This window comes from Centruroides sculpturatus, unplaced genomic scaffold (assembly GCF_000671375.1).
Source record: "Centruroides sculpturatus isolate CEXI.00-Female unplaced genomic scaffold, Cexi_2.0 scaffold1018, whole genome shotgun sequence".
Taxonomy (NCBI): Eukaryota; Metazoa; Arthropoda; class Arachnida; order Scorpiones; family Buthidae; genus Centruroides; species Centruroides sculpturatus.
The window spans coordinates 185,086-211,944 of NW_019385496.1; the positions used below are offsets into that span (position 1 = coordinate 185,086).

At 31.6% G+C, this 26,859-nt stretch overlaps 1 protein-coding gene across 5 annotated transcripts; it reads right to left on the bottom strand.

Moving 5' to 3' along the window:
* Positions 1-1,078: 1,078 nt before the first annotated feature.
* Positions 1,079-26,859, bottom strand: LOC111639534. 5 transcript variants are annotated; one of them, XM_023385421.1, is made up of 5 exons: positions 26,724-26,859; positions 26,500-26,586; positions 13,153-13,215; positions 2,229-2,315; positions 1,079-2,030 (listed from the first exon to the last, which is right to left on the bottom strand). In XM_023385421.1, the coding sequence occupies exons 1-5, from the start codon at positions 26,784-26,786 to the stop codon at positions 1,962-1,964; spliced, it is 369 nt and encodes a 122-aa protein (XP_023241189.1). In that variant the 5' UTR covers positions 26,787-26,859; the 3' UTR covers positions 1,079-1,961. The 5 variants fall into 5 exon arrangements, 4 of the variants coding, with proteins under 4 accessions (XP_023241189.1, XP_023241188.1, XP_023241190.1 ...); XR_002759093.1 differs by lacking the exons at positions 1,079-2,030; positions 2,229-2,315; positions 26,500-26,586; positions 26,724-26,859 and adding exons at positions 8,795-8,873; positions 12,932-13,018; positions 14,857-15,006; positions 15,143-15,466; XM_023385420.1 differs by lacking the exons at positions 26,500-26,586; positions 26,724-26,859 and adding an exon at positions 13,310-13,848.

Here is a 26,859-nt window from a genome sequence, read left to right on the forward strand (position 1 = left end):
ATGTAAAGGGTTTAATCTATCATTAAAATCAAATTGCTCACGAGAAATAAATTATTTGTTTTGCAACAAATCTTTGGATTTGAATTTTTAAATTGTAAAAGTAAATTCCCACTGGCTTAAATCTTACTTCTGTCCTTTCTTAATCTCGAGATCGAAGTTAGATACATCAAAGTCCAGACCAGATAGGCCAAAAGCCCAATTATCTGAGAATGCGATAAGTTAGAGAAAACGAATGGAAATAAATGTGGTTCTGGCACGCTATTTATATAAATCTCTCATCCTATAACACGAAGCTTAATTCCGAAATAATACGTAAAGAATTTAATATATGAAGATTTAATTGCAGAGTTTAAAATTATAGAATGCAGGCCAGCAGTTGATATAGTATTGGATACTACTAATGGAAAATAACATTATTAATTAAATATTATTACGATGAAATTTAGATTTTTATTAAGTGTAAGAATGTTTCGTGTTATAAAACTGTAGCTCCACAAGGCTAACATTTATGATGTGATCTATATATTTAAATGAGGATATTTGTTTGTTTGTTTATTCTCTATACATGCCAAGACCATTCGACCAATTGCAACCAAAGTCGGCAGTTATGTTTAATTTCTCCTAGCATAGATCATGTTGTATAAACCACCCGAAATTATGGATTGGATTTTTTTAAATCGATTAATTTCTCGCTGTATTCGATTGATGGCTTTACATGTAGCGCTATCTATTGGCATAAAATTTAAGAAAATAATTAACTAAATAAAATTCTTACAGAAAAAAATAAAATTAAAAAATATATATATATATATATTATATTCACTGAATTACTTTAAAAATGATATAGAGCGAAATAGAGTAGTAGACTTTTGCTCCTGTACAGTACATCGTAAGTTTCCTGTTAACGATAGAATGGTGCCTGTTATGTATCGAACCCCGTTCAGAGAAAAACTTTGGAATTGAAATAACGTGACTTATGGTACAAATCGGAAGTTAATATATACAGTAGTTAGTCTTGTGCTCTTTCTCTTACCATTGCCATATCTACAGTTTTCTAATCAGACAAGATATTCACTGTTTTATTAACACTTAACATTTTAACAATAATAATGCCTATACTCGTACATACATAATTATACTAAAAGTAAAATTGTTGTTTCCCATTACAGAAAGTGAGTTTAAAGTAATTGAAGCGTGTATTACAATTTTACGATGATACGTGGATCTTGTACAGTACATTTTACTTTTCGAATGGCGCAAAGTTTAGGTACAGTTTTTTTCCGCTGATGAACAAATAAGAACCATATAATCGCATTCGTTTCATACTCCACATTCCTACAAATGGGACTCCTAGTTATGAGTCAGAAATGTCATTCTCCTGTGTTTAATATTATTTAATTAATGCTTATAAACGAATCGCTTTAAAGTATATTAAACAGTTTTGTTAACTCTTCTGCCCAATATTTCATCAGTTCCAGTCGAGATGGCTGTGAATTTCTGCCAACTTCTTCGTGCTATGAAAACATATAATTTTCACCTTTGTTTTTCAATTGTCTCGAATAGTTATATTCTATAACTGAGCATTGTTCTTCGTGTGTGAAATTAAAAGAGATTCTAAATACACGAAACAATTACGTTGCCGTAAATCACAAGAACACTCCTGTTTCTTCTTTCACAGTAAAATGCATCAATTATTTTTGGTTAAAGAACTTTCTTACAATCAACTTAACGTTTGAATTTCGTTGCAGTAAATCGAAGCCGCTAAAAATCGATTCCAGCCTCAACTGTCTCGAGATACGGGCATTGAATACGATGACGTAAAGTCACTATAGATTTGACAATATAAACGACACATCTAATTTCAAAATCTCCAATATGAATTGAGATTAACAAGAAGCATCGAACAGAATTTTTCGTTTACGAAGTCAAAAATATCAGTGAAATATTCGGTGGGATACGAACTAATGTAGGATAGGTTTACTTCTTATTATCAAAAATGCAATTAATTGTGTGATAAACTCCAGAATATACTGAAAGAAAATACACTTTTTTTAAATAGAAAACTGCTATGTAACTTTAGAGACTTTTTTTTTTATAGAAAACTGCTATATACTATTGTTTATTCATTGTTTGATAGAAAACTGCTTATATACAAGCAGTTTTCTATAAAACAATAAATAAACAATAGTAGAAACAATGAACCTTAGTATATAAGACAGTAAACTTACACTTAAAACCGCTTGCTTCTCGAAGAAAAAGAAATTGTTGCTTCTGAATCCCACTTCGGCTCTTGATATGGACATTAATACTTCCTCCTGAAAACAAAGAAAACAAATTTCATTGTACTGTCGTTACGCGAGTTTTCCTTTGAAATGTAAAAAAATTAAGACATATTTTCATTGAAATACAGATAAAAAATTCAATTTGTAAATTAGATAAGAATATTTACGATTTTGTTATTGTCATCGTCAAGGAAATAAATGTCCATTATGCAAGTAAAAAACCGTTCCATCTGAAATGCATTAATTATATAATTGTCGTTAAACTATTCATATGATTAGAAGACATACAATTTACAGAATTTCTGTAAATTAAAAGTAACTTACGTTCGAAGGAATTCTTGTCAAGTAAAGAAAATATATTAGGATAACAGTGCCCATCCAAAATATTGAAAAGCATATCAACAGAGATTCGATTGTAATCGATACGTAAAGTACCATATATATAATTGCAATGCTGATTATGGGAACGAAAACTGTTATGAACAACGAATGAATAGTTTTGAATATTTTATCGATATTTTTAATAAAATATACAATCGAAGACAGTTCCAGTAGCGATGTCTTGCTATTAACTTCTTTCCTTTGTATTTTTTCCTTTATGTCAATAATAAATGTGTCTAACAATTGAATAGAGATGTAAGTAAGAATCCAAATGAATCCTGCGCTATAAAAAATGACGCTGACGTTGGTGAGAACACCGAATAAAATATGAAAGGTACAGAAACTTTCTTGCCACAGTAATTTTGAGTATCCGTAAGCGTTCCTGTAATATACATACAAAGTGCCAAATAACAAACACACAAATACTTGGACGAAGCTAAAATACATTACAACCAAGTCTTGATAATGCAGTAATTTTTGTTGAATTCTCTTTACGCATTTGACATTTTCATCCAGAATTTTGATCGTCTTTATTATGTGAAATGCATTTGAATTATACAGGTAAAGAAATAACGGAGATATTAAAAGTGCAATGAATACTGCGAAGCGTGAATGGGTTCCGTAGATATCCCATAAAACGGGAATGCCACAGAAATCATCAATATGCGAATTTATAAAAATCTTTGATAATTGTTCCGGATAAATGACGAAAATGAAAATTATTGTTATAAAGTATGTATTAAATAGAAGCGCTTTAACCCATAAATAATCCTGGCGCTTGGGTATAAATACACCAACGAGGCGTAAAACGTTCAGATAAGGACGAATTGCATTCAAAATAAAATATTCCATGAAGAATTAATACTGAATGGTAGCCTCAAAAGAATAAAATTAGAACTTCTCTTTGTTTCCTCGATGTTCTACGTGTCTATTATCCACTCGAAGTTAATACATATTCCCTTGCTTCCTCTTTATTTTCATTAGCTAAGATAAAAATATGCGAATATTGATTGACATAATGGAAATTTTATGGTAATGTAATTTCAAAATCTATTAACTTATTGCTTTATAGAGACACAATAAAGTAACTTTTTTCAAACACTTGGCAGATTATTCATCTCTTTATTCAGTTGGCTAACAGTCTGTCTATCTCATTTTGTATCTTTTCTCTGTATTTTCTGTCTTGATATTGAACTGTACACATATTTTCTTTTTTCGATGCTAACTGCCGTATCTATTCAAATAATTTCATTTGATTTTGTAAACTACAACACGGTTTCATCAGAATCGAATCCATTAAGTCATATTTATCATTTTGGACAGTAAATTTTAAACCATTTAAAGAATGTGAATGACTAAAAGCATGTAATAATTAATGGGCTGTAGAAGTAGTGCATTATAGTTATTGCTATAGACCATCATTATCAAAATCGATATTATTCTCAGCAATTTTCTAAAAGCAGTATTAGGATCACGCCATCTCTCCGCATTGCAAACTGATTATTTTTTTATAAATATAATTACAAAAAACGGATGAAACGTTCGATGTTGAAAGGAAGTTGATTTCCTTTCTCAGGCCCACTCATGATGAGTCGCTTGAGTTGTATACACGTTACTAGAGAGCAAATAAAAGGGACGTTTCCCCCCATTCGGGGCAGTCCGTCGAAAAAAGGTTGCCTTAAGATAAAGACAGTCGTCATACAAAGTGTACGTCATACAAGGTATAAGCCCGTTATACGAATCAGTTAAATGAAAGTTATTAATATATAACAATAAACTGTTAGAAGAAAAATACCCACAGTTAAAGAGGACCCTCATTCAGATAAATATTCGAAAGACCTGGTGAAGGTAATACGATTACGGATAGATTGATGTAAATTCTCTCTCACGCGTCAGGTTTAGAATAAGTTTAGGTTAAGTCGTAGTTTAGGTTTAGGTTTAGGTTCATTGTTTTGTATACTTTTATATTTTGATTTATTAAATGTTTTGTTTATCATATAAAAATAGTTTAATTAATATTGGTTATTCATATTCATTTGTATTTAGATTTCCTTAACCTGTAAACTCTATTACTAAAGCCTCATATATTGTAATTTTTACAAACAAAAAGTATTTAAAGACCTTTTCTAATCAATAAACAAATCTAAAAGCAAAAATATGGCAAACAGTCCTCCGAGGAGAAAGGAGGCTCCTTCTACCCTCGAGTTCCACAAAAGCAATCGGATAATAAATACACTTTTTCTTATAAATTGACTTTTTATTATAAATTACAAATTAACTTTTTATTGCCACTCGACAAAGAAGACCACATTTTTCGATAAATTCAAGGCCTTTCTGGACGTCAAAAGTCAAGCATTAATCGAACACGAAGTTTTTCTGAGTCCTCTAAACATTGGATCTGTCTATCGAAGAGGCATTTGGACGAAGAGATGATTTTTCCGTTCTTGCAAAAGTGTAAAAAGAATTAACTCGAAAGGGCTTTAATGACATTAAATTGTAGGCAGAAAAGAAAAGTATTGTCGTATTAACGATTTAATTTTATACACAACCGATTAATTCAGTTTGTTATAGACTATTTAAATTGAAGAAAGGGAGTTTCATTTCTGGTGTGATAATGACATACAGTACAAAATTACATCCGCTATGGTAAACATCATTACCTAAAATGCTTTTAATATCATATTAAAATATTTTTAACTTTATAAAGTGTAATTTTAGCATTTGCTCTTATATAAAGAAGTGTAAACGTATGGATTTCTTTTATTGTTTACTAAACGAAGTGTACTGTAGTGTACTCTACAATACAGGCAGTTTTATCAATTCGGTGAATGTAACAGAGAAAGTATGGAGATCGATCAAAAAATAACCCTCCGAGATTTTTACATTTTTAGACTCGGAGCATCTCGAAACGTCGAGAAATGCCAAACAATGAAGTTTTTTCCCCCTGTATGTTTAATGCCTTAACAACTCTAATGTCTTTTGTCGACAATTTCTGCAATTTTGCAGAGAGATTTGTATATATTAGAAGGATCGATGCTGTTAAATTTTAGTGGTTAAAGTTCGAAGGGCTTGGAAAGATAGAGTCGTGTGTGTATCTCGAGGGGAGTCGGACTTGACGAAGATTTTACTCGTTATTCGCATTGGAAAATTAAAAAGAACAAAAATAATAAAACTCGTCGCTACCCTCGAAATTAAGCTTTTTGTCATTTTATAATAATTAATAATATAAAAAGTTTTTAAGCAAAATACGCCACACTCAGTTTTAACTGTTGCCGGAAAGTTACGCAACTTGTTACTAAATTTTTTTAAAAATACAATTTTAAAAAAATGCATTTTTGAGGAGACAAAGAGAGCAACTGTTATTCGAATCTCACTTTTAAAAGTTCACGTTAGTCACTTACCTAAGTCACATGGGTATGAAAAATCAAATGAATAATCTTTGCTTAAATGTGTGACTAAATGATAAATATTCGTCATTTCGCAACATCAATCATGAAATTTATACTTCACATCTTCTTTCTAGTGACTTCTGACCTTTCTGAAAGGTCAGAAGTCACTAGAAGCATCGTTTTCCTGTCATCAGACAGGAAAACGATGCTATTCAAATTGTGGCCCCCAAAACCAGCGTTGTGTATTTTAAGATAAACAATGTGTCATTCTTTGACGCATCTTTACCAGTGACGTCGGTACTAACCAATTGCTTTAAATAGAGGAAGCGCTACCATTTCTGGTCAAAATAACAATAGAAGAAAGAGGAAAAACCTGAAGATCGAAAAATCGCCGAAATGATGAGTGAAGAAAGTGATACCGCATTCCTTACAGCGCACTCGATGTTATTAAGTGACGACGATGAAAGTTGTAAGTAATAGTATCAAATAATAATTTATTTTGTACAAAACTTGTTCGTATGCCAGTGATCGAACGATCGATCACCATGTGTACTTTACTTGGCTGGATCGATCTTCCGTTCACTTATATCTAGTTATAACAAATCGTTTATGATCGATTTAATTCTTATTCGTACTCGTTCTCTTTGTTTCTTTTTATTGTATAAGGGTCAATACATTTTTGTCAAGCTTTTGAATGGGGAATAGCTGGGAAGTTGGTAGAAAAACTCTGACAGCATAAAATGCGAGAAAATTATTTATTAACATTGATATTGCACAATGATTTTATTAAATACCTTTAATAAGCAGAATTTAATTTTATAATTATTCCTGTTATATGCCTTTGTACGACGTTTTCTCTTTGTTAATAATTTGTTTTGTTATAGTGTACTAGTGACATTTTCTATTAGTCAGTTTATCGACATTTATTGCAATTAAGGACGATGATTTTTCCGATTGTGATTTACTTCCTATCTCTGTCTTACTTTCTCTTATCATACTGAATATCTTTTACTTTTGCTACACAGCAATACAGGGAAAGTATTGCAATGCTGTGTGGAAAAATCATCTATTTTACAATTTCAGTTTAGATTAGAAGTTATATATAAAGCAAAACAAATCGAAAAAACTAATGACAAAGACAGTCGTACAGTATCTCATACTTCAAACATTCCAGAGTTTGAACGATATATTTTTTATATTTAAATGTATACTTTTATATAATTAATGTATGATTTTCGGCATACTAAATGTTCGAACCACATTTTTGATTGAGACATTAGAATAAACACAAAGTTGGTTTCAATTAAGCGGAGTTCAAATTAGCGAGACAAATGTGTAATAGTTTCTATACGACTTCAGCTAAAATGCTTTTAAGTACAGTATAATCTATGTATTGTACAAATATATACATATTTCTTACATGTAAGCTCACCTGCGTACGAGTGGAGAAGAAGAAGAGATAATTGTCCTGTCATATGACCATGTTTAAAGCATACGCACTGTACTGTACACAGTTAACGATGAACTTAAAATATACTGTAATTTCTTTAACATTCCTTAAATTGACATTAATAACACCGATGGTCTCGTTTCAATAACTCGTAAATTTCAGAAACCTACTTTTTGGAAGGAACAAAAATTTAGCAACGAGTTGTATAACTTTCCCAGCAAAAAAATTAAAATTGAGTGCGCGCCATCTGTTAACAGATTTTATTTCAATGGATCACTCGCCATTTTTTCCCTCTGTTAAAAACTAGCACAAATGATTTTATTTATTTATACTTCAAATTTTATTTTAGAACAAAAGTAGAATAAAATATAACAATATCTAGACATTTATAACGAAATTAATAATAACAAATATAAATAATAATATGAAACAATTCTCAAACAATTAAAGTGGAGTATTTGCTTTTCAGTTGACGTTTCTATACTTCAGTCAGAAGGAAAATTAGATGTGTTGAGTCTAACTGAACCAGCATCACCTCCTACTCTATGTTCAACACCAATACCCAGAGAAGACGGATTGGATTTTGACGAACTCATACAAAATTCTGAAGATCTGAAATCCGAGTGTTTACACCCAGAAAATTCGGATGATACAGAAGTAGAGAAAAAGAAACTTTGTTCGGTTCTATTATCACATTTGAAATTATTTTCAACTATGCCGAAGGATTTATGTAATGAACTCCAACGCAAGCTCAGAAACTTAGAAATGAAATATAAGCTGAAAAGTTACAGACGGAAATATAACAACTTTGTGAAATCGAAAGAAAGACGTCAAAGTTTAATTTCTGAATCCAAAGACGATCTCGAGAAGCCATCAACATCTGCAAAAGTGGAATAAAAAGTCACTTTCACCGTTCTTTATAAGGCAATGTTCGGCTACTTAAAATATGTTGTAACTAGTGTTACTGATATATTAAAGGTATAAGTTTTATAAGTTTTGTTATTTTATATTTTATTTCGTGCTTAGAAATTATTTATATGCCATTTAGTAACAATAAATTAACAATTATCTATACTGGCTTATAAATAGCTAGCAGATGAGGCCGACGTTTCTCGGGCAATAAGCATCGAACATGATTTTTGTTTACGAAGTCACAGATCAGTGAAATATTCGGTAAGATACGTATTAATTTATAATAGATTTACTTTTTATTATAATAAATCCAATTAATTGTGTGATGAATTCCACATAATATAATAGGCCTATATGATATATTAAACTTACATTTAAAACCGTTTGCTTGTCGAAGAAAATGAAATTGTTGCTTCTAAATCCCACTTCGGCTGTCGCTATGGACATTAATACTTCCGGCTGAGAACAAAGAACACACATTTCATTGTCCTGTCGTTACGCGAGTTTTGATTTAAAATATAATAAAATTCAAACATATTTTCATGCAAGTCGAAGAAAAAAGTTAATTTATAAATTGTGAAAGAATATTTACAATTTTCTTATTGTCATCGTCGTGAAAATAAATATCCATTATGCAAGTGAAAAACTGTTCCATCTCAAATGTATTGATTACATAATTCTTCTTAAACAATTTATGTGGTCAGGAGAGATACAATTTACAGAATTTCTATAAAATGAATATAACTTACGTTCGAAGGAATTCTTGTCAAGTAAAGAAAATATATTACTATAGCAATCCATGTCTAAAATATTGCAAGGCATATCAACAGAAATTCGATTGTAATCGTTACGTAATCTAACATATATATATTTACTATGATGATTACGGGAATGAAAATTGTTATAAAAAACGCATGAATAGTTTTGCATATTTTGTCGCTGCTTTTAATAAAATATACAATCGAAGACAGTTCCTGTAGCGATGACTTGCTATTAACTTCGTCCCTTTGTATTTTTTTGTTTATGTCTATAATAAATGTGCCTAACAATTGAATAGAGATGTAAGTAAGAATCAAAATGAATCCCCCGCTATAACAATTTACGCTGACGTTAGTAAATACGCCAAATAAAACATGAAAGGTACAGAAACTTTCTTGCCAGAATAATTTAGAGTATCCGTAAGCGTTCCTGTAATATACATACAAAGTGCCAAATAAGAAACACGCAAATACTTGGACGAAGCTGAAATACATTACAATCACGTCTTGATAAAGCAGTAAATTTTGTTGAATTTTCTTCACGGATTTTACGTTTTCGTCCAGGTTTTTGATCGCCTTTATTATGAGAAATGCATTTGTATTAAGCAGGTAAATAAATAAAACGAACATTAAAAGTGCACCGAATAATGCGAAGCGTGAATGGGTTCCGTAGATATTTCACACAACGAGAATGCCACAGAAATTATCAATATGCGAATTTATAAAAATCTTTGATAAATGATCCGGATAAATGACGAAAGTGGAAATTATTATTATAAAGTATGTATTAAATAGAATGTTTTCAAATTGCAGCTCAACAATTCGAAAATCACCAATGTGTTATCAACGCGGTAAGAATTACCATTTATTTATTGTTTCGCCAACAGATTACACTGTATGTAATCCTAGCAAGTACAATTAAACGAAAATTAATTGATATATAGAAATCCAATGTGTAGTTTGGAGTGAAATTACTCCATAATCTAAGTTAGAAGATTTTTAAATAAAACAGTCGAATTTCCTAGCAGTTGGTTGAACAGGATTGAAGTGAATAACGAAAAAACAAACATTTCATTTATAGATATAGATATATAATAGTAAGGATTATGAAGAATATATTAATTATATTTTTAATAATCTTTACTATTAATATATCATAAAAACGACCATACAAACTATTCAACATCAAAAAATGTCTTAAAAAATAGACAGTTAAAAATAATCCGAAAATCTCTTATACAGAGTCAACGAAGAAAAACATTCTTCGCATAGACATTGTCGGTTGTTGCAGCATGTTATATTGTTTTAAAATTATTAGGAAATGTTTGTTAAAATAATCGGGTTGTAAACGGCAATATACACTATATTTAAACAAGACTACATTACTATAAACTTTGTTTCTGTATACGATTTACCAGTACGTAAAGAACATATCCACAGGAATAAGATATAAAATTTTGCTTTCTATAATTTCTGTAGACAATATCTTTAGACGTCTCTACGTGATTTATTTCAGGGACTCTGAAGATAATACACTGAATACAGTTTTCTAATCAGACAAGATATTCACTGTTTTATTAACACTTAATATTTTAACAATAATAACGTGTGAGGGCCAGGATTTAAGAAGGCCGAGATTCGAATAGTTATATTCATTCTGTTCATTCATTTACCGTTTTGTTCCAAAACCAAACCGATTTTTTATAATGTTAGGGTTAACACAAAAAGGGAAAAACAACCGACAACTTTTCTCATAAAAATCGCTCATAAAAACTCCGTTCCCACGAAAATACTTCCCTGTAGAAGATGAGTTAACTGTTGTGTCATAAGTTTGTCACTTCGCCCACCATTGGTCAACGAAGATCATCACCTGTGACGTACACGGGGAAATCTCGAAAAGAGAGCCCCCATATAAAAGACAAGTGCGATGACGACACAAGGGGGAAAAAGTTATTTTCTATACTGTGTCTGTATGGATTACCTGCCTCCCGTCGCCACCGTCTTCTATGGACTTTGATTACGACTTGAACTTGGATTTTGAACTTTGGACAATATTACGAACCCAGGAGAACAAGAACCTACATCCACGTTATAACTAGAGGTATTTATTCTACTCGCGATGATATATAAGCTCTCTCTCGAATATTCCCAACTCGCGGTTAGGGTCGCGACTAATTTATATTTTGCCCGCTTTTGGAAAAAAAGGGGGTTAAGGGAAAGAATCGTTAGATTCTTTCCCTTAACCCCCTTTTTTCCCATCTTTTAGACAAGCGAGACCGGACCTCAAGGTCTTGAGTCGAGTAAGAGGTAGGAGAGTCAAGAACTCGTAAACATCCTACCCCCGATTAGTCTCACAAACGCCTATACTCGTACATACATCATTATACTAATTACATGTACTGTACAGTCGACCCACCTATAACAAGAAAGATACGTTCCACTTTTTATGAAATTCACGTTCTACGAGTCCTTAAATAACATGAGCCAATCACAGGCCGACAGGAATGCAGTTTACGGATATAAAATAATCGTAGACTCTAATAAACAATTAAAAAGTAAAATTGTTGTTTCCCATTACAGAAAGTGATTTTTAAAGTAATTGAAGCGTGTATTACAATTTTACGATGATACGTGGATCTTGTACATTTTTCTACCGAAAACAAAAGTGCGATAAGTAGAGTTAGGCTTTCACTTTCTTACAATTTTGAAATTTTGATTACAGATTAACATAGTTGCGTGTTAGCCGATGCGGAAACAATTTCTCTGTTCTGTGTGCAACGAACGAAAGTTTTGCACCAAATTCTGAAAAGACTTCTATCGGTTGCACTCTTTTCGAATGATGCAAAGTTTATGTACAGTTTTTTTCCGCTGATGAACAAATAAGAACAATGAGATGGTATTAGTTTCATACTCCACATTCCTACAAACCGAATTTCTAGTTACGTGTCAGAGATGTCATTCTCCTGTGTTTAATATTATTTAATTAATGCTTATAAACGAATCGCTTTAAAATATATTAAACACTTTTGTTAACTCTTCTGCCCAATATTTCATTAGTTCCAGTCGAGATGGCTGTGAATTTCTGCCAATTTGTTCGTTCTATGAAAACATATGATTTTCACCTTTGTTTTTCAATTGTTTCGAATAATCATTTTCTATAACTGAGCATTGTTCGTCGTGTGTGAAGTTAAAAGAGATTCTAAACACACGAAACAATTACGTTGCCGTAAATCATAAGAACACTCCCGTTTCTTCTTTCACAGTAAAATGCATCTTTGCATTTTGGTGAATCAAAAATAATTAACAAAGAACTTTCTTACGATCAACTTAACGTTTGAATTCCGTTGCAGTAGATCGAAGCCGCTGAAAATCTACTGCAGCCTCAACTGTCTCGAGATATGGGCATTGAATACGATGACGTAAAGTCACTGTAGATTTCACAATATAAACGACACATCTAATTTGAAAATCTCCAATATGAATTGAGAGTAACAATAAGCATCGAGCAGAATTTTTCGTTTATGAAGTCACAAATCAGTGAAATATTCAGTGGGATACGAACTAATGTAAGATAGGTTTACTTCTTATTATCAAAAATGCAATGAATTGTGTGATAAACTCCAGAATATACTGAAAGAAAATACACTTTTTTTTTTTTAAATAGAAAACTGCTTATATACAAGCAGTTTTCTATATAAATAAACAATAGTAGAAACAATAAACCTTACTATAATATAGTATATGAAAAAGTAAACTTACACTTAAAACCGCTTGCTTCTCGAAGAAAAAGAAATTGTTGCTTCTAAAACCCACTTCGGCTCTCGATATGGACATTAATACTTCCTCCTGAAAACAAAGAAAACAAATTTCATTGTACTGTCGTTACGCGAGTTTTGATTTAAAATGTAATAAAAATTAGACATATTTTAATGAAAATCGAAGTAAAATATTCAATATATAAATTATGAAAGAATATTTACGATTTTGTTATTGTCATCGTCAAGGAAATAAATGTCCATTATGCAAGTGAAAAACCGTTCCATCTGAAATGTATTATTATATAATTGTAGTTAAACTATTCATATGATTAGAAGACATACAATTTACAGAATTTTCTGTAAATTAAAAGTAACTTACGTTCGAAGGAATTCTTGTCAAGTAAAGAAAATATATTAGGATAACAGTGCCCATCCAAAATATTGAAAAGCATATCAACAGAGATTCGATTGTAATCGTTACGTAAACTACCATATATATAATTACTATGCTGATTATGGGAATGAAAACTGTTATGAACAACGAATGAATAGTTTTGAATATTTTATCGATACTTTTAATAAAATATACAATCGAAGACAGTTCCAGTAGCGATGTCTTGCTATTAACTTCTTTTTTTTGTATTTTTTCCTTTATGTCTATAATAAATGTATCTAACAATTGAATAGAGATGTATGTAAGAATCCAAATGAATCCCGCGCTATAACAAATGACGCTGACATTGGTGAGAACACCGAATAATAAATGAAAAGTACAGAAACTTTCTTGCCATAGTAAATTTGAGTATCCGTAAGCGTTCCTGTAATACACGTACAAAGTGCCAACTAACAGACACACAAATATTTGGACGAAGCTGAAATACATTACAACCAAGTCTTGATAATGCAGTAATTTTTGTTGAATTTTCTTCACGCATTTTACGTTTTCATCCAGGATTTTGATCGTCTTTATTATGTGAAATGCATTTGTATTATACAGGTAAAGAAATAACGGAGATATTAAAAGTGCAATGAATACTGCGAAGCGTGAATTCCTTCCGTAGATATCCCATAAAACGGGTATGCCACAGAAATCATCAATATGCGAATTTATAAAAATCTTTGATAATTGATCGGGAAACAAGAATAAAATGGAAATTATTGTTATAAAGTATGTATTAAATAGAAGCGCTTTAACCCATAAATAATCCTTGCGCTTCGGTATAAATACACCAATAACGCGTAAAACGTTTAGATAAGGACGAATTGCATCCAAAATAGAATATTCCATGAATAATTACTAGACTTATACTGACTGGTAGCCTGAAGAGTAGCCTCGAAATAATAAAATGAACATTTCTCTTCGTTGTCTCGATGTTCTACGTACCTATTAATATTACCCACGCAAGGTTAATACTTATTCCATTGCTTTCTTTTTATTAGCTGCGATAAAAATATGCGAATATTGATTAACATAATGGAAACTTAATAATAATCTAATTTCAAAATGCATTAAGTTATATTTATCATTTTGGACAGTAAATATTAAAACTTTTAAAGAATATGAATGACTAAAAGCATGTAATAATTAATGGACTGTACAAGTAGTGTATCATAGTTATTTCCGTAGACTATTATTAACAAAATCGATATTACTCTTAGCAATTTTCTAAAAGCAGTAATATGATCAAGCCATCTCTCCATATTGAAAAATGCTTATTTTTTTTTAAATAAGCATTTAATAATCATTGAAAAAAATTATCTAACAATACATTTATTTTATTTGTATGTTTATACTTAAACGTAAATGTATAGAATAAATAAAAATAATTTTATTCGTTCTATGTATTCACGTTGTCAATTTAGATTAGAATCATAAGCAGAAGCGATATTTTATAACTGTATATTTCTCCCGTCGTTAATACTTACTCCTCTTTCCTTTCTGCAAGCAAAGACAATGTAATTTCATTTCACCATCTCGGGGTAAACACTACTTTTCCTGCACGACAACCGGAAAAAAGTAGGATAACAAATAAGTCCAACATCTACTTATAATTTTCCAGTGTTCAGAAACATCATCTTGAAATAAAGGATACGATATTAAGACCTATTCAGTAGCTAAAGGTCATTGTTTTTCTTTTTTTCGAAATATTTATTTGCTAGTTAATACAGGTAATGTTATAAAGAACAAGAAACAATCGGTCCAATCACAAACCTTTATATTAAAAGCAAAACAACAAAAATAAGCGTGGAAATTAATGAAAACCTCGACGATAATGACGCTCGAAAACGAGGTAAAAGTCAATATAAAATCACACGATTAGAGTACACAAGAACACAATATATGACAGTAAAATACAAATCCTTCTACGATTTGCATATCTTTCCAGCTGAAACAAATATTTATGTTTATGGAACGCATCCACACATTCGTTATTCGCTAAAAGCCGAATATTGACCTTTGGCCAAATCATTTGCCGAAATGTCACTGACCGAGCACTGGCCATGCATTCGGTTATTTACAGTTCGATGGAAATATGACTGGATCGTAATACGTCACGTGTTCTTAACAATATATTCTAACAATACATAACGAATTGTTAGAATGTGTTGTTGGCATTTTCTATTGTAAGTGGTTTAATTGTAAATTTGTTCGAAAATTCCACGTTTTCTCTTCAGCGGCGACGGTTAGTTTATCACGGACTCGAGAGATGGCGCCATTCCTCTAGTGAGTTCTCCCAGAGTCTCGTACACAAAATACGTTGGACGGGATAGTTTTTTCCGGCAGGGGATTCTGGGAGAGAGAGAGTATTTTTTTTTGTCGTCGTCGGGTGATAGCAGCGAGAGTACGTGTAGCTCTTAAGTGTACTTGTACGATTTGTTTTGTAAATAAATATTGTCACTGTTGAAAGGGTAGTCGTGGACCTTACGAAATCCTGTTTACCGCATTCCGTTAAGTGCAGTTACTGGCATGATTTTAGGAAAGAGAAGCATAGTTTTCTAGCAGGCAACACGGTGGTGGTACTATTATGGTATGGGGCTGCTTTGGATTTAATAGTTTATCAAATTTAGCGATTTTAACTAGTAGACAGACGTCTGAAAGTTATCGAGAAGTACTAAAAAATAATTTATTACCTATAAAAATTGTAGGACCTGTTTGAATTTTTCAACTGTACAATGCCAGTACTCATTGTTCACACTCAAGAACTAAGTGGTTCCATGATCATAATATTCAAGTTATGAAGTAGCCAGCGAGATGCCCGGACATAAATCCTATTGAGAACTTGTGAGTCATTCTTGTATGAAAAATTTACGCTAATAACAGGCATATTAAGACGGTTTTAGAGCGTAAACAGAACCAGAAATTTTTCACAAAACAAGTATTTTGTGTTTAAATCTTTGTGGTCCAACGGGATAAATTCCGCTCTCGTCCCCCACCACCCGTCCTCTCCATTTTGGTCCTAGCCAAACCTATAACGGGCTTTCTAATAGAACATTCTTGGAAAAACAATTTCAATCGGTTTATTATTTTCAAATCTAACGAAATTTAAAACGAGATATCTCATTAATAATTTATAATTAACGGTGTTATTATAGAAAAACATTTGTGTAATTTAAGAATATCGGTAATTAAAGCTTCTATATTTGAAAAAAGTATACGCTTATTTACAAATAATTTGAATGTTTACGTGTAAAATAAAAATATAAATAGGACGAGATCGATTATTAATTTTTATAGTCAGGTTACCGTCCTAACCGATATGGATAAAAGGAAGATCCTGTTCCTTTTATCCATTGTTTTTGTTACTAAGAAATTTCTGATCTTATCGAGAGAAAATAACTCCATATAACTATAATGCTTACATTACAATGGTTTTAAAGAATAAAAGTAATTAATTAAAATAGTTTTTAAAGACTATTCCATTGTTCTCTTTAACTGCTCCAGTTATAGAAGTAAGGGTGTCTTCGGTCACAAGGAAGGATCTCTCACCACTACCCCGTTGTAAACCTGTTTTGACGTTAGAAATACGGAGAATTTTTAATGATTTTAAAAGTCTAAAGAATATTTATAAAAATGTTGTCTTATTGATTTTTATTTTGTCCGTTTTAACAGTTTCTATCGTTCCGGGATTGTTATTTTCTTTTTCTGAATAAAAAGCCGTAAATAACATTATCAGCGTTTAATTTGAACAAATATATTTTCATAATAACTGTATAATAATAATAATATTGTCATAATATAGTGTTATTGGCAAGTTCTGTATTGTAAACAGTTTAATTCCTCTCGATATATCTTTTATAAAACTACAGCAAAACATCAAACGGTGTAACTTACACGATTGGATTAGAAATAAATTTTTGTAACAAAATTCTAATTATAATGATATTCCGAAGTGTTTTCTTAAGCATTATTCTCCATTATTTAGTAAATATTTTTAAATAAAACACGCGCTAAAAACTTTAGTGTTAAATTGACGTATGACAGACTATTACGTCAGAAAAATCATTTATTAAAGTGTAGAATGTTTCTTGCTTATAATAAACTTAACGGAAAAATTTCACACGCTTTATAAAAATAAAATTTCTTTAATATTCTTCGATATCAATTTGACAAAAACAAGCCCAAACAGCAGTTGCTATGTTAAATGATACCTATGTACATTTTTTTTTTTTTTTTTTTGTATTTAGATCATTACACTTGATTGTTGTTTAGTGTATAATTCGATTAAAAACTTGCTGGAAGTTGCGCATCTACGTAGGTCCTGCGTAACGTTATAAGAGTACTCTGTTCTTTTTATAACAAGCTACACAGAAAATCGTAATTTTAGTTGAATTTGGATACAGGACCAGGAATTTCAATGGCAAATAGTGAAAATCTGCTAAAAAGTTACTATATTTATTTGAACATCTCTTCCCCGGCGATCTCACCACCACTCCTTGCTGTATTTGCGTGAGCGTACCAGCAAGTTCTACCGACTTCAGTGTAACACCAGTTTGTACTAGACTTTATGCACATACCCATAATGGTCACACTAATAAATTAAAGTGCGATGCACTACAGGTATAGTATGGTTATACCGCCCCAGATACTGAATGCTATCAACTTTTTATTGTAAGTTAAAATCACAAGAAGACGTTTGTGGACAGCTCTTGGTGCTACTAAATATGCCATCCCAGAGCAGGACACCATAAAAACCTTTACAACCTATAAAAACCTATATGTAAATGTAGATCAGAGAAATAAAAATAAAGAACCTCATTATTTTTCATATCGGTTTTAAGTAACACGAGACTGCCAACACGTTACTTTATCTCGGTGTACTTATACCATTCTCTTGTACTAAAATATCGGAATTAATTCTTAAATAACAGAGGAATAACTTACCGTTAAGTTTGAAATACCATATAAAAGTTTATTAGGAAATATTTGGGTAAATGTACCGTTTCAAATTTGAGTGCGAAGATTAAATTATTGTAGAAATGATGTTTGCTACAAGTATCGGTATGGCCTAAATGTGAAAATGCCAAAGGTGCTGTACGGTACATTGCCTTCTAATATTGTAGACCAGACCGATGTAAAGGGTTNTATCAGCTCTCTTATTTTTTCGGCAATTGGGTGTAGATTTCTGTTTTTAATGGTTTGAACCGATGAGAACGAATCCGTATAGATGTTTATCTTGTTATTATTGAAGTTGCTGTTAGTATATTCAATGAACATTTTTATAGCCCACATTTCGGCTTGAAAGATCGTACATTCGTTAAGCAGATACCTATGTACAATGAAAACTATCTTGTATTTAGATCATTACACTTGATTGTTGTTTAGTGTATAATTCGATTAAGAACTTGCTGGAAGTCGCGCATCTACGTAGGTCCTGTGTAACATTGTAAGAGTACTCTGTACTTTTTATAACAAACTACACAGAAGATCGTAATTTTAGTTGAATTTGAATATAGGACCAGGAATTTCAATGGCAAATAGTGAAAATCTGCTAAAAAGTTACTATATTTATTTGAACATCTCTTCCTCGGCGGTCTCACCACCACTCCTTGCTGTACCTGCGTGAGCGTATCAGCAAGTTCTACCGACTTCAGTGTAACACCACTTTGTACTAGACCTTATGCACATACCCATAATGATCACACTAGTAAATTAAGGTGCGATGCACTATAGGTATAATATGGTTATACCGCCGCAGATACTGAACGCCATGAACTTTTTATTGTAAGTTTGTGGACACCGCTCGGTGCTACTAAATATGCCATCCCCGAGCAGGACATCATAAAACCTATATGTAAATGTAGATCAGAGAAATAAAAATGAAGAACCTCATTATTTTTCATATCGGTTTTAAGTAACACGAGACTGCCAACACGTTACTTTTTCTCGCTGTATTTATGCAAGTCTCTTGTATTAAAATATCCGAATTAATTCTTAAATAACAGAGAAATAACTTAGCATTAAGTTTGAAATACCATATAAAAGTTTATTAGGAAATATTTGGATAAATGTTCTGTTTGAAATTTGAGTGCGAAGATTAAATTATTGTAGAAATGATGTTTGCTACAAGTATCGGTATGACCTAAATGTGAAAATGCCAAAGGTGCCGTACGGTACATTGCCTTGTAATATTGTAGACCAGACCGATGTAAAGGGTTTAATCTATCATTAAAATCAAATTACTCACGAGAAATGAATTATTTGTTTTGCAACAAATCATTGGATTTGAATTTTTAAATTGTAGAAGTAAATTCCTACTGGCTTAAATCTTACTTCTGTCCTTCCTTAATCTCGAGATCGGAGTTAGATACATCAAAGTCCAGACCAGATAGGCCAAAAGCCCTATTAACTGTATATGAACTTCCGGTTCGTACTAGAAGTCACGTTGTTTTAATACAAAAATTTTCTGCAGGATGGTGTAAGAGAAGTGACAGACACGTCTCTCTTGTTAGCAGGAACAGTATGATATACGAGGCAAGACACTGTACTAAAATCTATTGATTTGGGCAATAAAATGTAAATAAGTTGCAGCCTAGCATTGTGATGGTGTCGCCATAAGTAATTGCTTTTTAGCACAATCCGGATGACATGAAGTTATAATTACCACGTTCGGTATGTTTTACGATAATAAAAACTTCCGTATATTAATAATTTTTTCCACCGCATTCAAAATAAGCAGAAATAGTTTGTACTGCCACACGCAGACGCCGGAGCATATTGGACTACTTCGTTTACTGAAATTGTCATTAATATGAAGAGTAAAATAATGTATTGTAATTACACAATTTGAGGTTTACAACAGCTTTGAACAGGAAATTTCATTTATTTATTTAATAACAATTGTTGCAGTCGGCCATGCCCGTGGGCAAGAAATATATTTTAAAAAATTACAGAAACGAAAACATTAAAGTAAAACTTAAATTAAAAAAGATAGAACTCGACTGCGGAGTACAACAATAGGAAGATGAATGCGAACAAAAAATTGATAAAGCGAGGAATTCCAGAATTTATTTACCGTGCTGCCTGCGCTTCAGACAGGTGCAAGGTGGAATTCTTATACACAAGTGATTTCTACGTATAACGCAACCATTATAGCACTCTCCATTCTTCCTCAGTGTTGATTCAGGACACATCTGTTGACTCGTTACGGAAGAAAATTCTACGAACGAGACATGTAAGATTCGATTTATTATTTTATTTAAATCGAATAATTACGTCATACAAACTTACCAGTGACGTAAATCAGACAAATCAACAATAGAATCTTTATTTTTTCCATATCAGTTACGCGAGTTACCAGAGAATGCGAAATGTTTGAGGAAACGAATAAGAATAAATATGGTTCTGGCACGCTATTTATATAAATCTCTCATCCTATAACATGAAGCTTGATTCCGAAATAATAGATGTAAAATTTAATACTTCAAGATTTAATTGCAGAGCTTGAAAGTATAGAAAGCAGGCCAACAGTTAGTATAGTATTGGATACCACTAATTATTGGAAAATTACATTATTAATTTAAAATTATTACGATAAAATTTAGATTATTATTATGTTTCGTGTTATAAAACTGTAGTTCCACCAGGCTAACATCTATAATGTGATCTATAAATTTAAATGAGAATGATTGTTTGTTTGTTCGCTATACACACCGAGACCGTTCGGCCAATTGCTACGAAACTCGGCAGTTATGTTTAATTACTCCTAGCATAGATCATGTCGTATAAACCACCCGAAATTATGGATTGGATTTTTTTAAATCGATTAATTTCTCGCTGTATTCGATTGATGGCTTTACATGTAGCGCTATCTATTGGCATAAAATTTAAGAAAATAATTAACTAAATATAATTCTTACAGAAAAAGATAAAATTTAAATAAATAAATAAATAAATATATATATATATCATAATCACTGAATCACTGCAACAATGATATAGAGCGAAATGGATGCGTCACTACGACAGGTAGTACAGTACATAGCACTTGCCTAGTGAAGTTTAGTAGTCTTTTGCTCCTGTACAGTACATCGTAACTTTCCTGTTAACGATAGAACCGCGCCGGTTATGCATCGAACTCCATTCAGAGAAAAAATTTTTGAATTGAAATAACGTGACTTACGGTACAAATCGGAAGTTAATATATACAATAGTTAGTCTTGTGCTCTTTCTCTTACCATTTCTATTTCTCGTCTCGACTTTCATGTATCTAACTCCGTTTTCGAGTTTAAGAAAGGAATTAATATAATAGAAAAATTAGAAGTACGAAATAACCAATAATCTTAATCTTTGCTGTTGTTATTTTTTGCCTGAGCAGCGCTGGGCTCACAGTGCTAATTATTAAGAAAACAGATGTTTCTATCCATTTTATATAATTTTACAATTAATTAAGAAACTCATTAATTAACTAACGACTTTCTTACTTGTAATACTTTTATCAAAACAATAGGGGAGGAAGACAGACATAAAATATAAACGTATCGAGCATGTAACTTATATAAAGGATTACAATAACCTTTGCAGAATTTCCGATCAAAATTCTGGCAGGCGAAGGTGTCGATAAATAAGAATTACTAGAATCTACCGTGGTAAATCTTAATTGTACTGTAGAAATGTATTATTTAATTGTTTTTCTTACCAAGAAATTTTGATGTCATGGAGAAAAAATATCTCCATATAAGTTTAATGCCTACATAATAACGGTTTTAAATATATAAAAGAATAAAAGTAATTAATTAAAATTATTTTAATAACTATTCCATTGTTTTCTTTAGATAGTAATAGTAATGATTATTAAAAATACATTAATTATACTTTTAATTATCTATATTATTAATATAGAGCATCAAAAATTGTCTTAAAGAACAGTAAAAAATAATCCGAAAACTTGTATACAGAGTCAACGAAGAAAAACATTCTTCGCTTGAACACTGTCGGTTGTTGCAGCATGTTATATATTAAAATTATTAAAAAATTTTTGTTATATATAGCCTATATTGCCGTTTACAACCCGATTATTTTAAACCAGATTACATTACTATAAACTTTGTATCTAAAGACGACTTATATAAAGAATACATTCATAGGAATAAGATATAAAACTGCTCTCTATAATTTCTGTAGACAATATTTTCAGACGTCTCTACGTGATTTGTTTCAGGAACTCTGAAGATAATACACAAAAATACAGTTTTCTAATCAGACAATATATTGATTATTTTGTTTGCACTTAATATTTTAACAATAGTAACGCCTATACTCTTACATACATCATTATACTAATTACATGTACTGTACTTAAAAACACACTCTTCTCATATGTATTAAAATATCTTTAATAACTGATATCCCAGAGCTACGTGCCTTCGCTCGTTCTAATTGTATATCATTATGTATGCATTTTCTTAATTATATATAAGCTATATTAGTATTATTTATGTGTTTTCTCATATGTTACTTGTGTTAAAACTTACGTAAGTGGTACACAACTTGTAGACTCTAATAAACAATTAACAAGTAAAATTGTTGTTTCCCATTAGAGAAAGTGATTTTTAAAGTAATTAAAGTAGTATAAATCTTTATCTATTTATCATCCTGTGTATCATACAATTCACAATGATGATACGTGGATCTTGTACATTTTGCTTCTGAGAACAAAAGTGCGATAAGTAGAGTTCGACTTTCAGTTTGTTACAATTTTGAAATTTCGATCACAGATTAACATAGTTGCCTACAGGTTTAGCCGATGCAGAAACAATTTCACTGTTCTGTTTGCAACGAACAAAAGTTTTGCACCAAATGATGCAAAGACTTCTATCGGTTGCACTCTTTTCGAATGAAGCAAAGTTTATGTACAGTTTTTTATTCGCTGGTAAACAAATAAGGACAATAAGATCGCATTCGTTTCATACTCCACATTCCTACAAATGGGACTTGTAGTTATGAGTCAGAAATAACATTCTCCTGTGTTTAATATTATTTAATTAATGCTTATAAACGAATCGCTTTAAAGTATATTAAACGGTTTTGTTAACTCTTTTGTCCAATATTTCTTCAGCTCTAGACGAGATGGCTGTCAATTTCTGCCAAGTTCTTCGTGCTGTGAAAAGATATGGTTTCCTGCTTTGTTTTTCAATTATCTCGAATATAACATAAATTAAAACACCTTAATTTGTTGCTGAGAAATATATTTTAAACACAAACGCTTTCAACCTGATTAACAGGCCACCCTCAGGTCTAAAAAAACGAAAATGGAACAGATACGTTCCATGTATAGAATATAAATATTTAAACCAAAATTTAGAACAAAAATTTTAAAAATATACAAGAGAAACGGAAGAAAATATAAAAATAACACAAAATAAAATTAAAATATACAAGAGAATATATAAAAATAACACAAAATAAACTAAAAAATAAAAAAAATAATAAATCTTCCAATAAACTAATTCTAGCTTGAGTTTTCAGTGAACTTTTTAATCATGTATTTCCACGCCGACGACAGGCTCTCAGCATCTCTCGCATTTAAACATCCCTCACGTAGCCTACTCCTATATATTTCAATCTTCTCCGCCGTCATTGATAAAGTGGGGGAAGACACTGGTTTTATAATTGTTGCCTCGTCCCATTTCACCACCGAACCTTGGACTTGCGACATTTGCGACAAAACAGTGGCATTGGATCCTTTTTTTACGTTATACCGATGTTCTTTTAGTCTTACTCCTAAGCTCCTGTTGGTGACGCCGATGTAGTCTTTCTTAACATCTAGTTGGATGTTTTCATAAGGAACTTTATAGACACCTGGTTTTTCTTGTGTTTTTATTCTATCTTTATCATTTCTCAATATCTTATATAAATTTGGGGCTCTTTTTAAAACTATTCTTGCTTGTTTCTTATTAGCAACTTCTTTCATAATACTGTTCAAATTACGGTTATAAGTAAACTTCAAGCGTCTATTGGGAGCGGTATTTAAGCTTTGTTTCTCATTGTTCTTTTCATATTTTCTGAGTAATCTTACAATGGTGCTTTTCTTGTAGCCTAGGGTCTGAGCTACTTGCAATATTCTGTCAATTTCTTTATTCCTGTCACCGATTCTATCACAATACAAATAGGCTCTTCTTATCAAAGTTTGAAAAGCAGCCATTTTATATCGATATGGATCCATGGACTGTGCTGGTATATATAGCGGGGTGTGAGTAGGTTTAATATATACGCTGGTGGACAAATGATCTCCCATGAACTTGATATTAATGTCCAAGAAGTGCACACTCAAGGAACTTTTTTGCTCTAACTTTAATCTAAGACCATCTTTGTTATTATTGATTTTATTCAAAAATTCATGTATCTTGCTATTATTTCTCCATAATATAAAAATGTCATCCACATATCTGACGAAATGTATGACATCTTCCTTAAAATTTCGTAGAACTTCTCTTCTAACTACTAACTCGCAAAGAATTCAAGAGAGGGGACTTCCCATCGGAACCCTCTTTTCTGCCTGTAAATTCGAGCACAAAAGGTAAAACAAGATTGATAGCATCCCAGGCTAGCGAGTTCTTCTAGGTCTTGAGTGTAACTAAGCAACTGAGGGTTGTTGTTGTACATGAAATCCAATAATGCCTCCACACATGATTCAATCCTTACTGAAGGATACATACTTTCATAATCCAAAACGGTCGCCACTTCGTCTTCCGTTAAAGAAATATTTTGCATTTCCTTCACTACGACAAGAGGATCTTTTGCCACCAGTCCATCGTCTTCTATCTGTGAGGATAAATATTCATGTAGCCTTTTTTCTAAGATAAAGGTGAGCCCCCTACACTTCTCTACCACTGGTCTTAATTCATTTCCAGTTTTGTGCGTCTTAGCAAACGCAAACAATCTTGGAGCTCCTGAACTTGGATTGTGACATTTCTTCAGAAAAGGCAAAACGGCAGCGAGACTTGAGCGTTCTAACTTCTTGACCCTTCTGTCCAGAGATCCAATTATTTTGTCGTCAACTATTTCACATTCGGTTTTCCTGATGTAAGCATGTAATTCCTTGTCAAACGTATGTCTCTTCATGACAACTAAATGTTTAGTTTTGTCTGCTTTGGTCATCACTAGATCATTCGTTCTTAACCACTCCTTCGTAAGCCATATGTCTCTATTGCTAATACCAGTTGCTTTTTTCTTTGGCCGGTTAATGATGACAGTCTTCCATCTAAAGAATTCCTTATCTAAAGGATCCATGCCAACTATCCCTCTCTCAATTTCCTGTATGGAGGTTTCCCAACTATTTACCACATCTGAGACAAAGTTAGGGCCTTTCTCAAGCACTTCTTTGATTTTCTTTGGTATTTCTATCTGGTCCCATACCTGGAAGGTATTAGGGCTCTCTCTATTCAATCTTTTCACTTGTTTACTAATAATCCATTTCAATTTTTTCACATAATGCTTAGTGGAATTCTTCCTGACTGCTTCTGCCAAATCCACAACCCTATTGTCTCGAATAGTTATATTCTATAACTGAGCATTGTTCTTCGTGTGTGAAGTTAGAGTGGATTCTAAATACACGCAACAATTGCTTTGTCGTAACACGTAAGAACACTCCTATTTCTCCTTGATAGTGAAATGCATCTTTGCATTTCGGTGAATCCCAAATAATTAACGAAGAACTTTCTTACAATCAACTTAACGTTTGAATTCCGTTGCAGTAGATCGAAGCCGCTGAAAATCTACTCCAGCCTCAAATCTATCGAGATACGGGTATTGAATATGAAGACGTAACGTCACTGTAGATTTGACAATATGAACGTCACGTCTAATTTAAAATCTCCAATATTAATTGAGATTGGCAATGAGCATCGAACAGAATTTTTCGTTTACGAAGTCACAAGATTTACTTCTTATTATAATAAATCCAATTAATTGTGTGATGAATTCCAAAGTATACTGAAACAAAATACATGATTTTTTATATATAAATTCTTCTGTACATGCTACAATATATATATAATAATAATAATAATAGTAAAAACAATATATACGTTGTTATAATATAATAGGCCTATATGATATATTAAACTTACATTTAAAACCGTTTGCTTGTCGAAGAAAATGAAATTGTTGCTTCTAAATCCCACTTCGGCGCTCGCTATGGACATTAATACTTCCGTCTGAAAACAAAGAAAACAAATTTCATTGTACCGTCGTTACGCGAGTTTTGATTTAAAATGTAATAAAATTCAAACATATTTTCATGCAAGTCGACGAAAAAAGTTAATTTATAAATTATGGAAAAATATTTATTTACAATTTTTTTATTGTCATCGTCGTGGAAATAAATATCCATTATGCAAGTGAAAAACCGTTCCATCTGAAATGTATTAATTATATAATTCTTCTTAAACAATTCATGTGGTTAGGAGATACAATTTCCAGAATTTCTA

What these genes read in the sequence shown, in the direction of transcription:
- LOC111639534 (XM_023385420.1), bottom strand. Translation starts at nt 13,813, where the DNA reads ATGTATTTCAGCTTCGTCCAAATATTTGTGTGTCTGTTAGTTGGCACT. An exon ending in ACGATGACAATAACAAAATC is followed by an intron (nt 2,316 to 13,152) that starts GTAAATATTCTT and finishes CTTTGTTTTCAG; the next exon opens with GAGGAAGTATTAATGTCCAT. An exon ending in AGAAGCAAGCGGTTTTAAGT is followed by an intron (nt 2,031 to 2,228) that starts GTAAGTTTACTG and finishes ATTTTCTTTCAG; the next exon opens with TATATTCTGGAGTTTATCAC.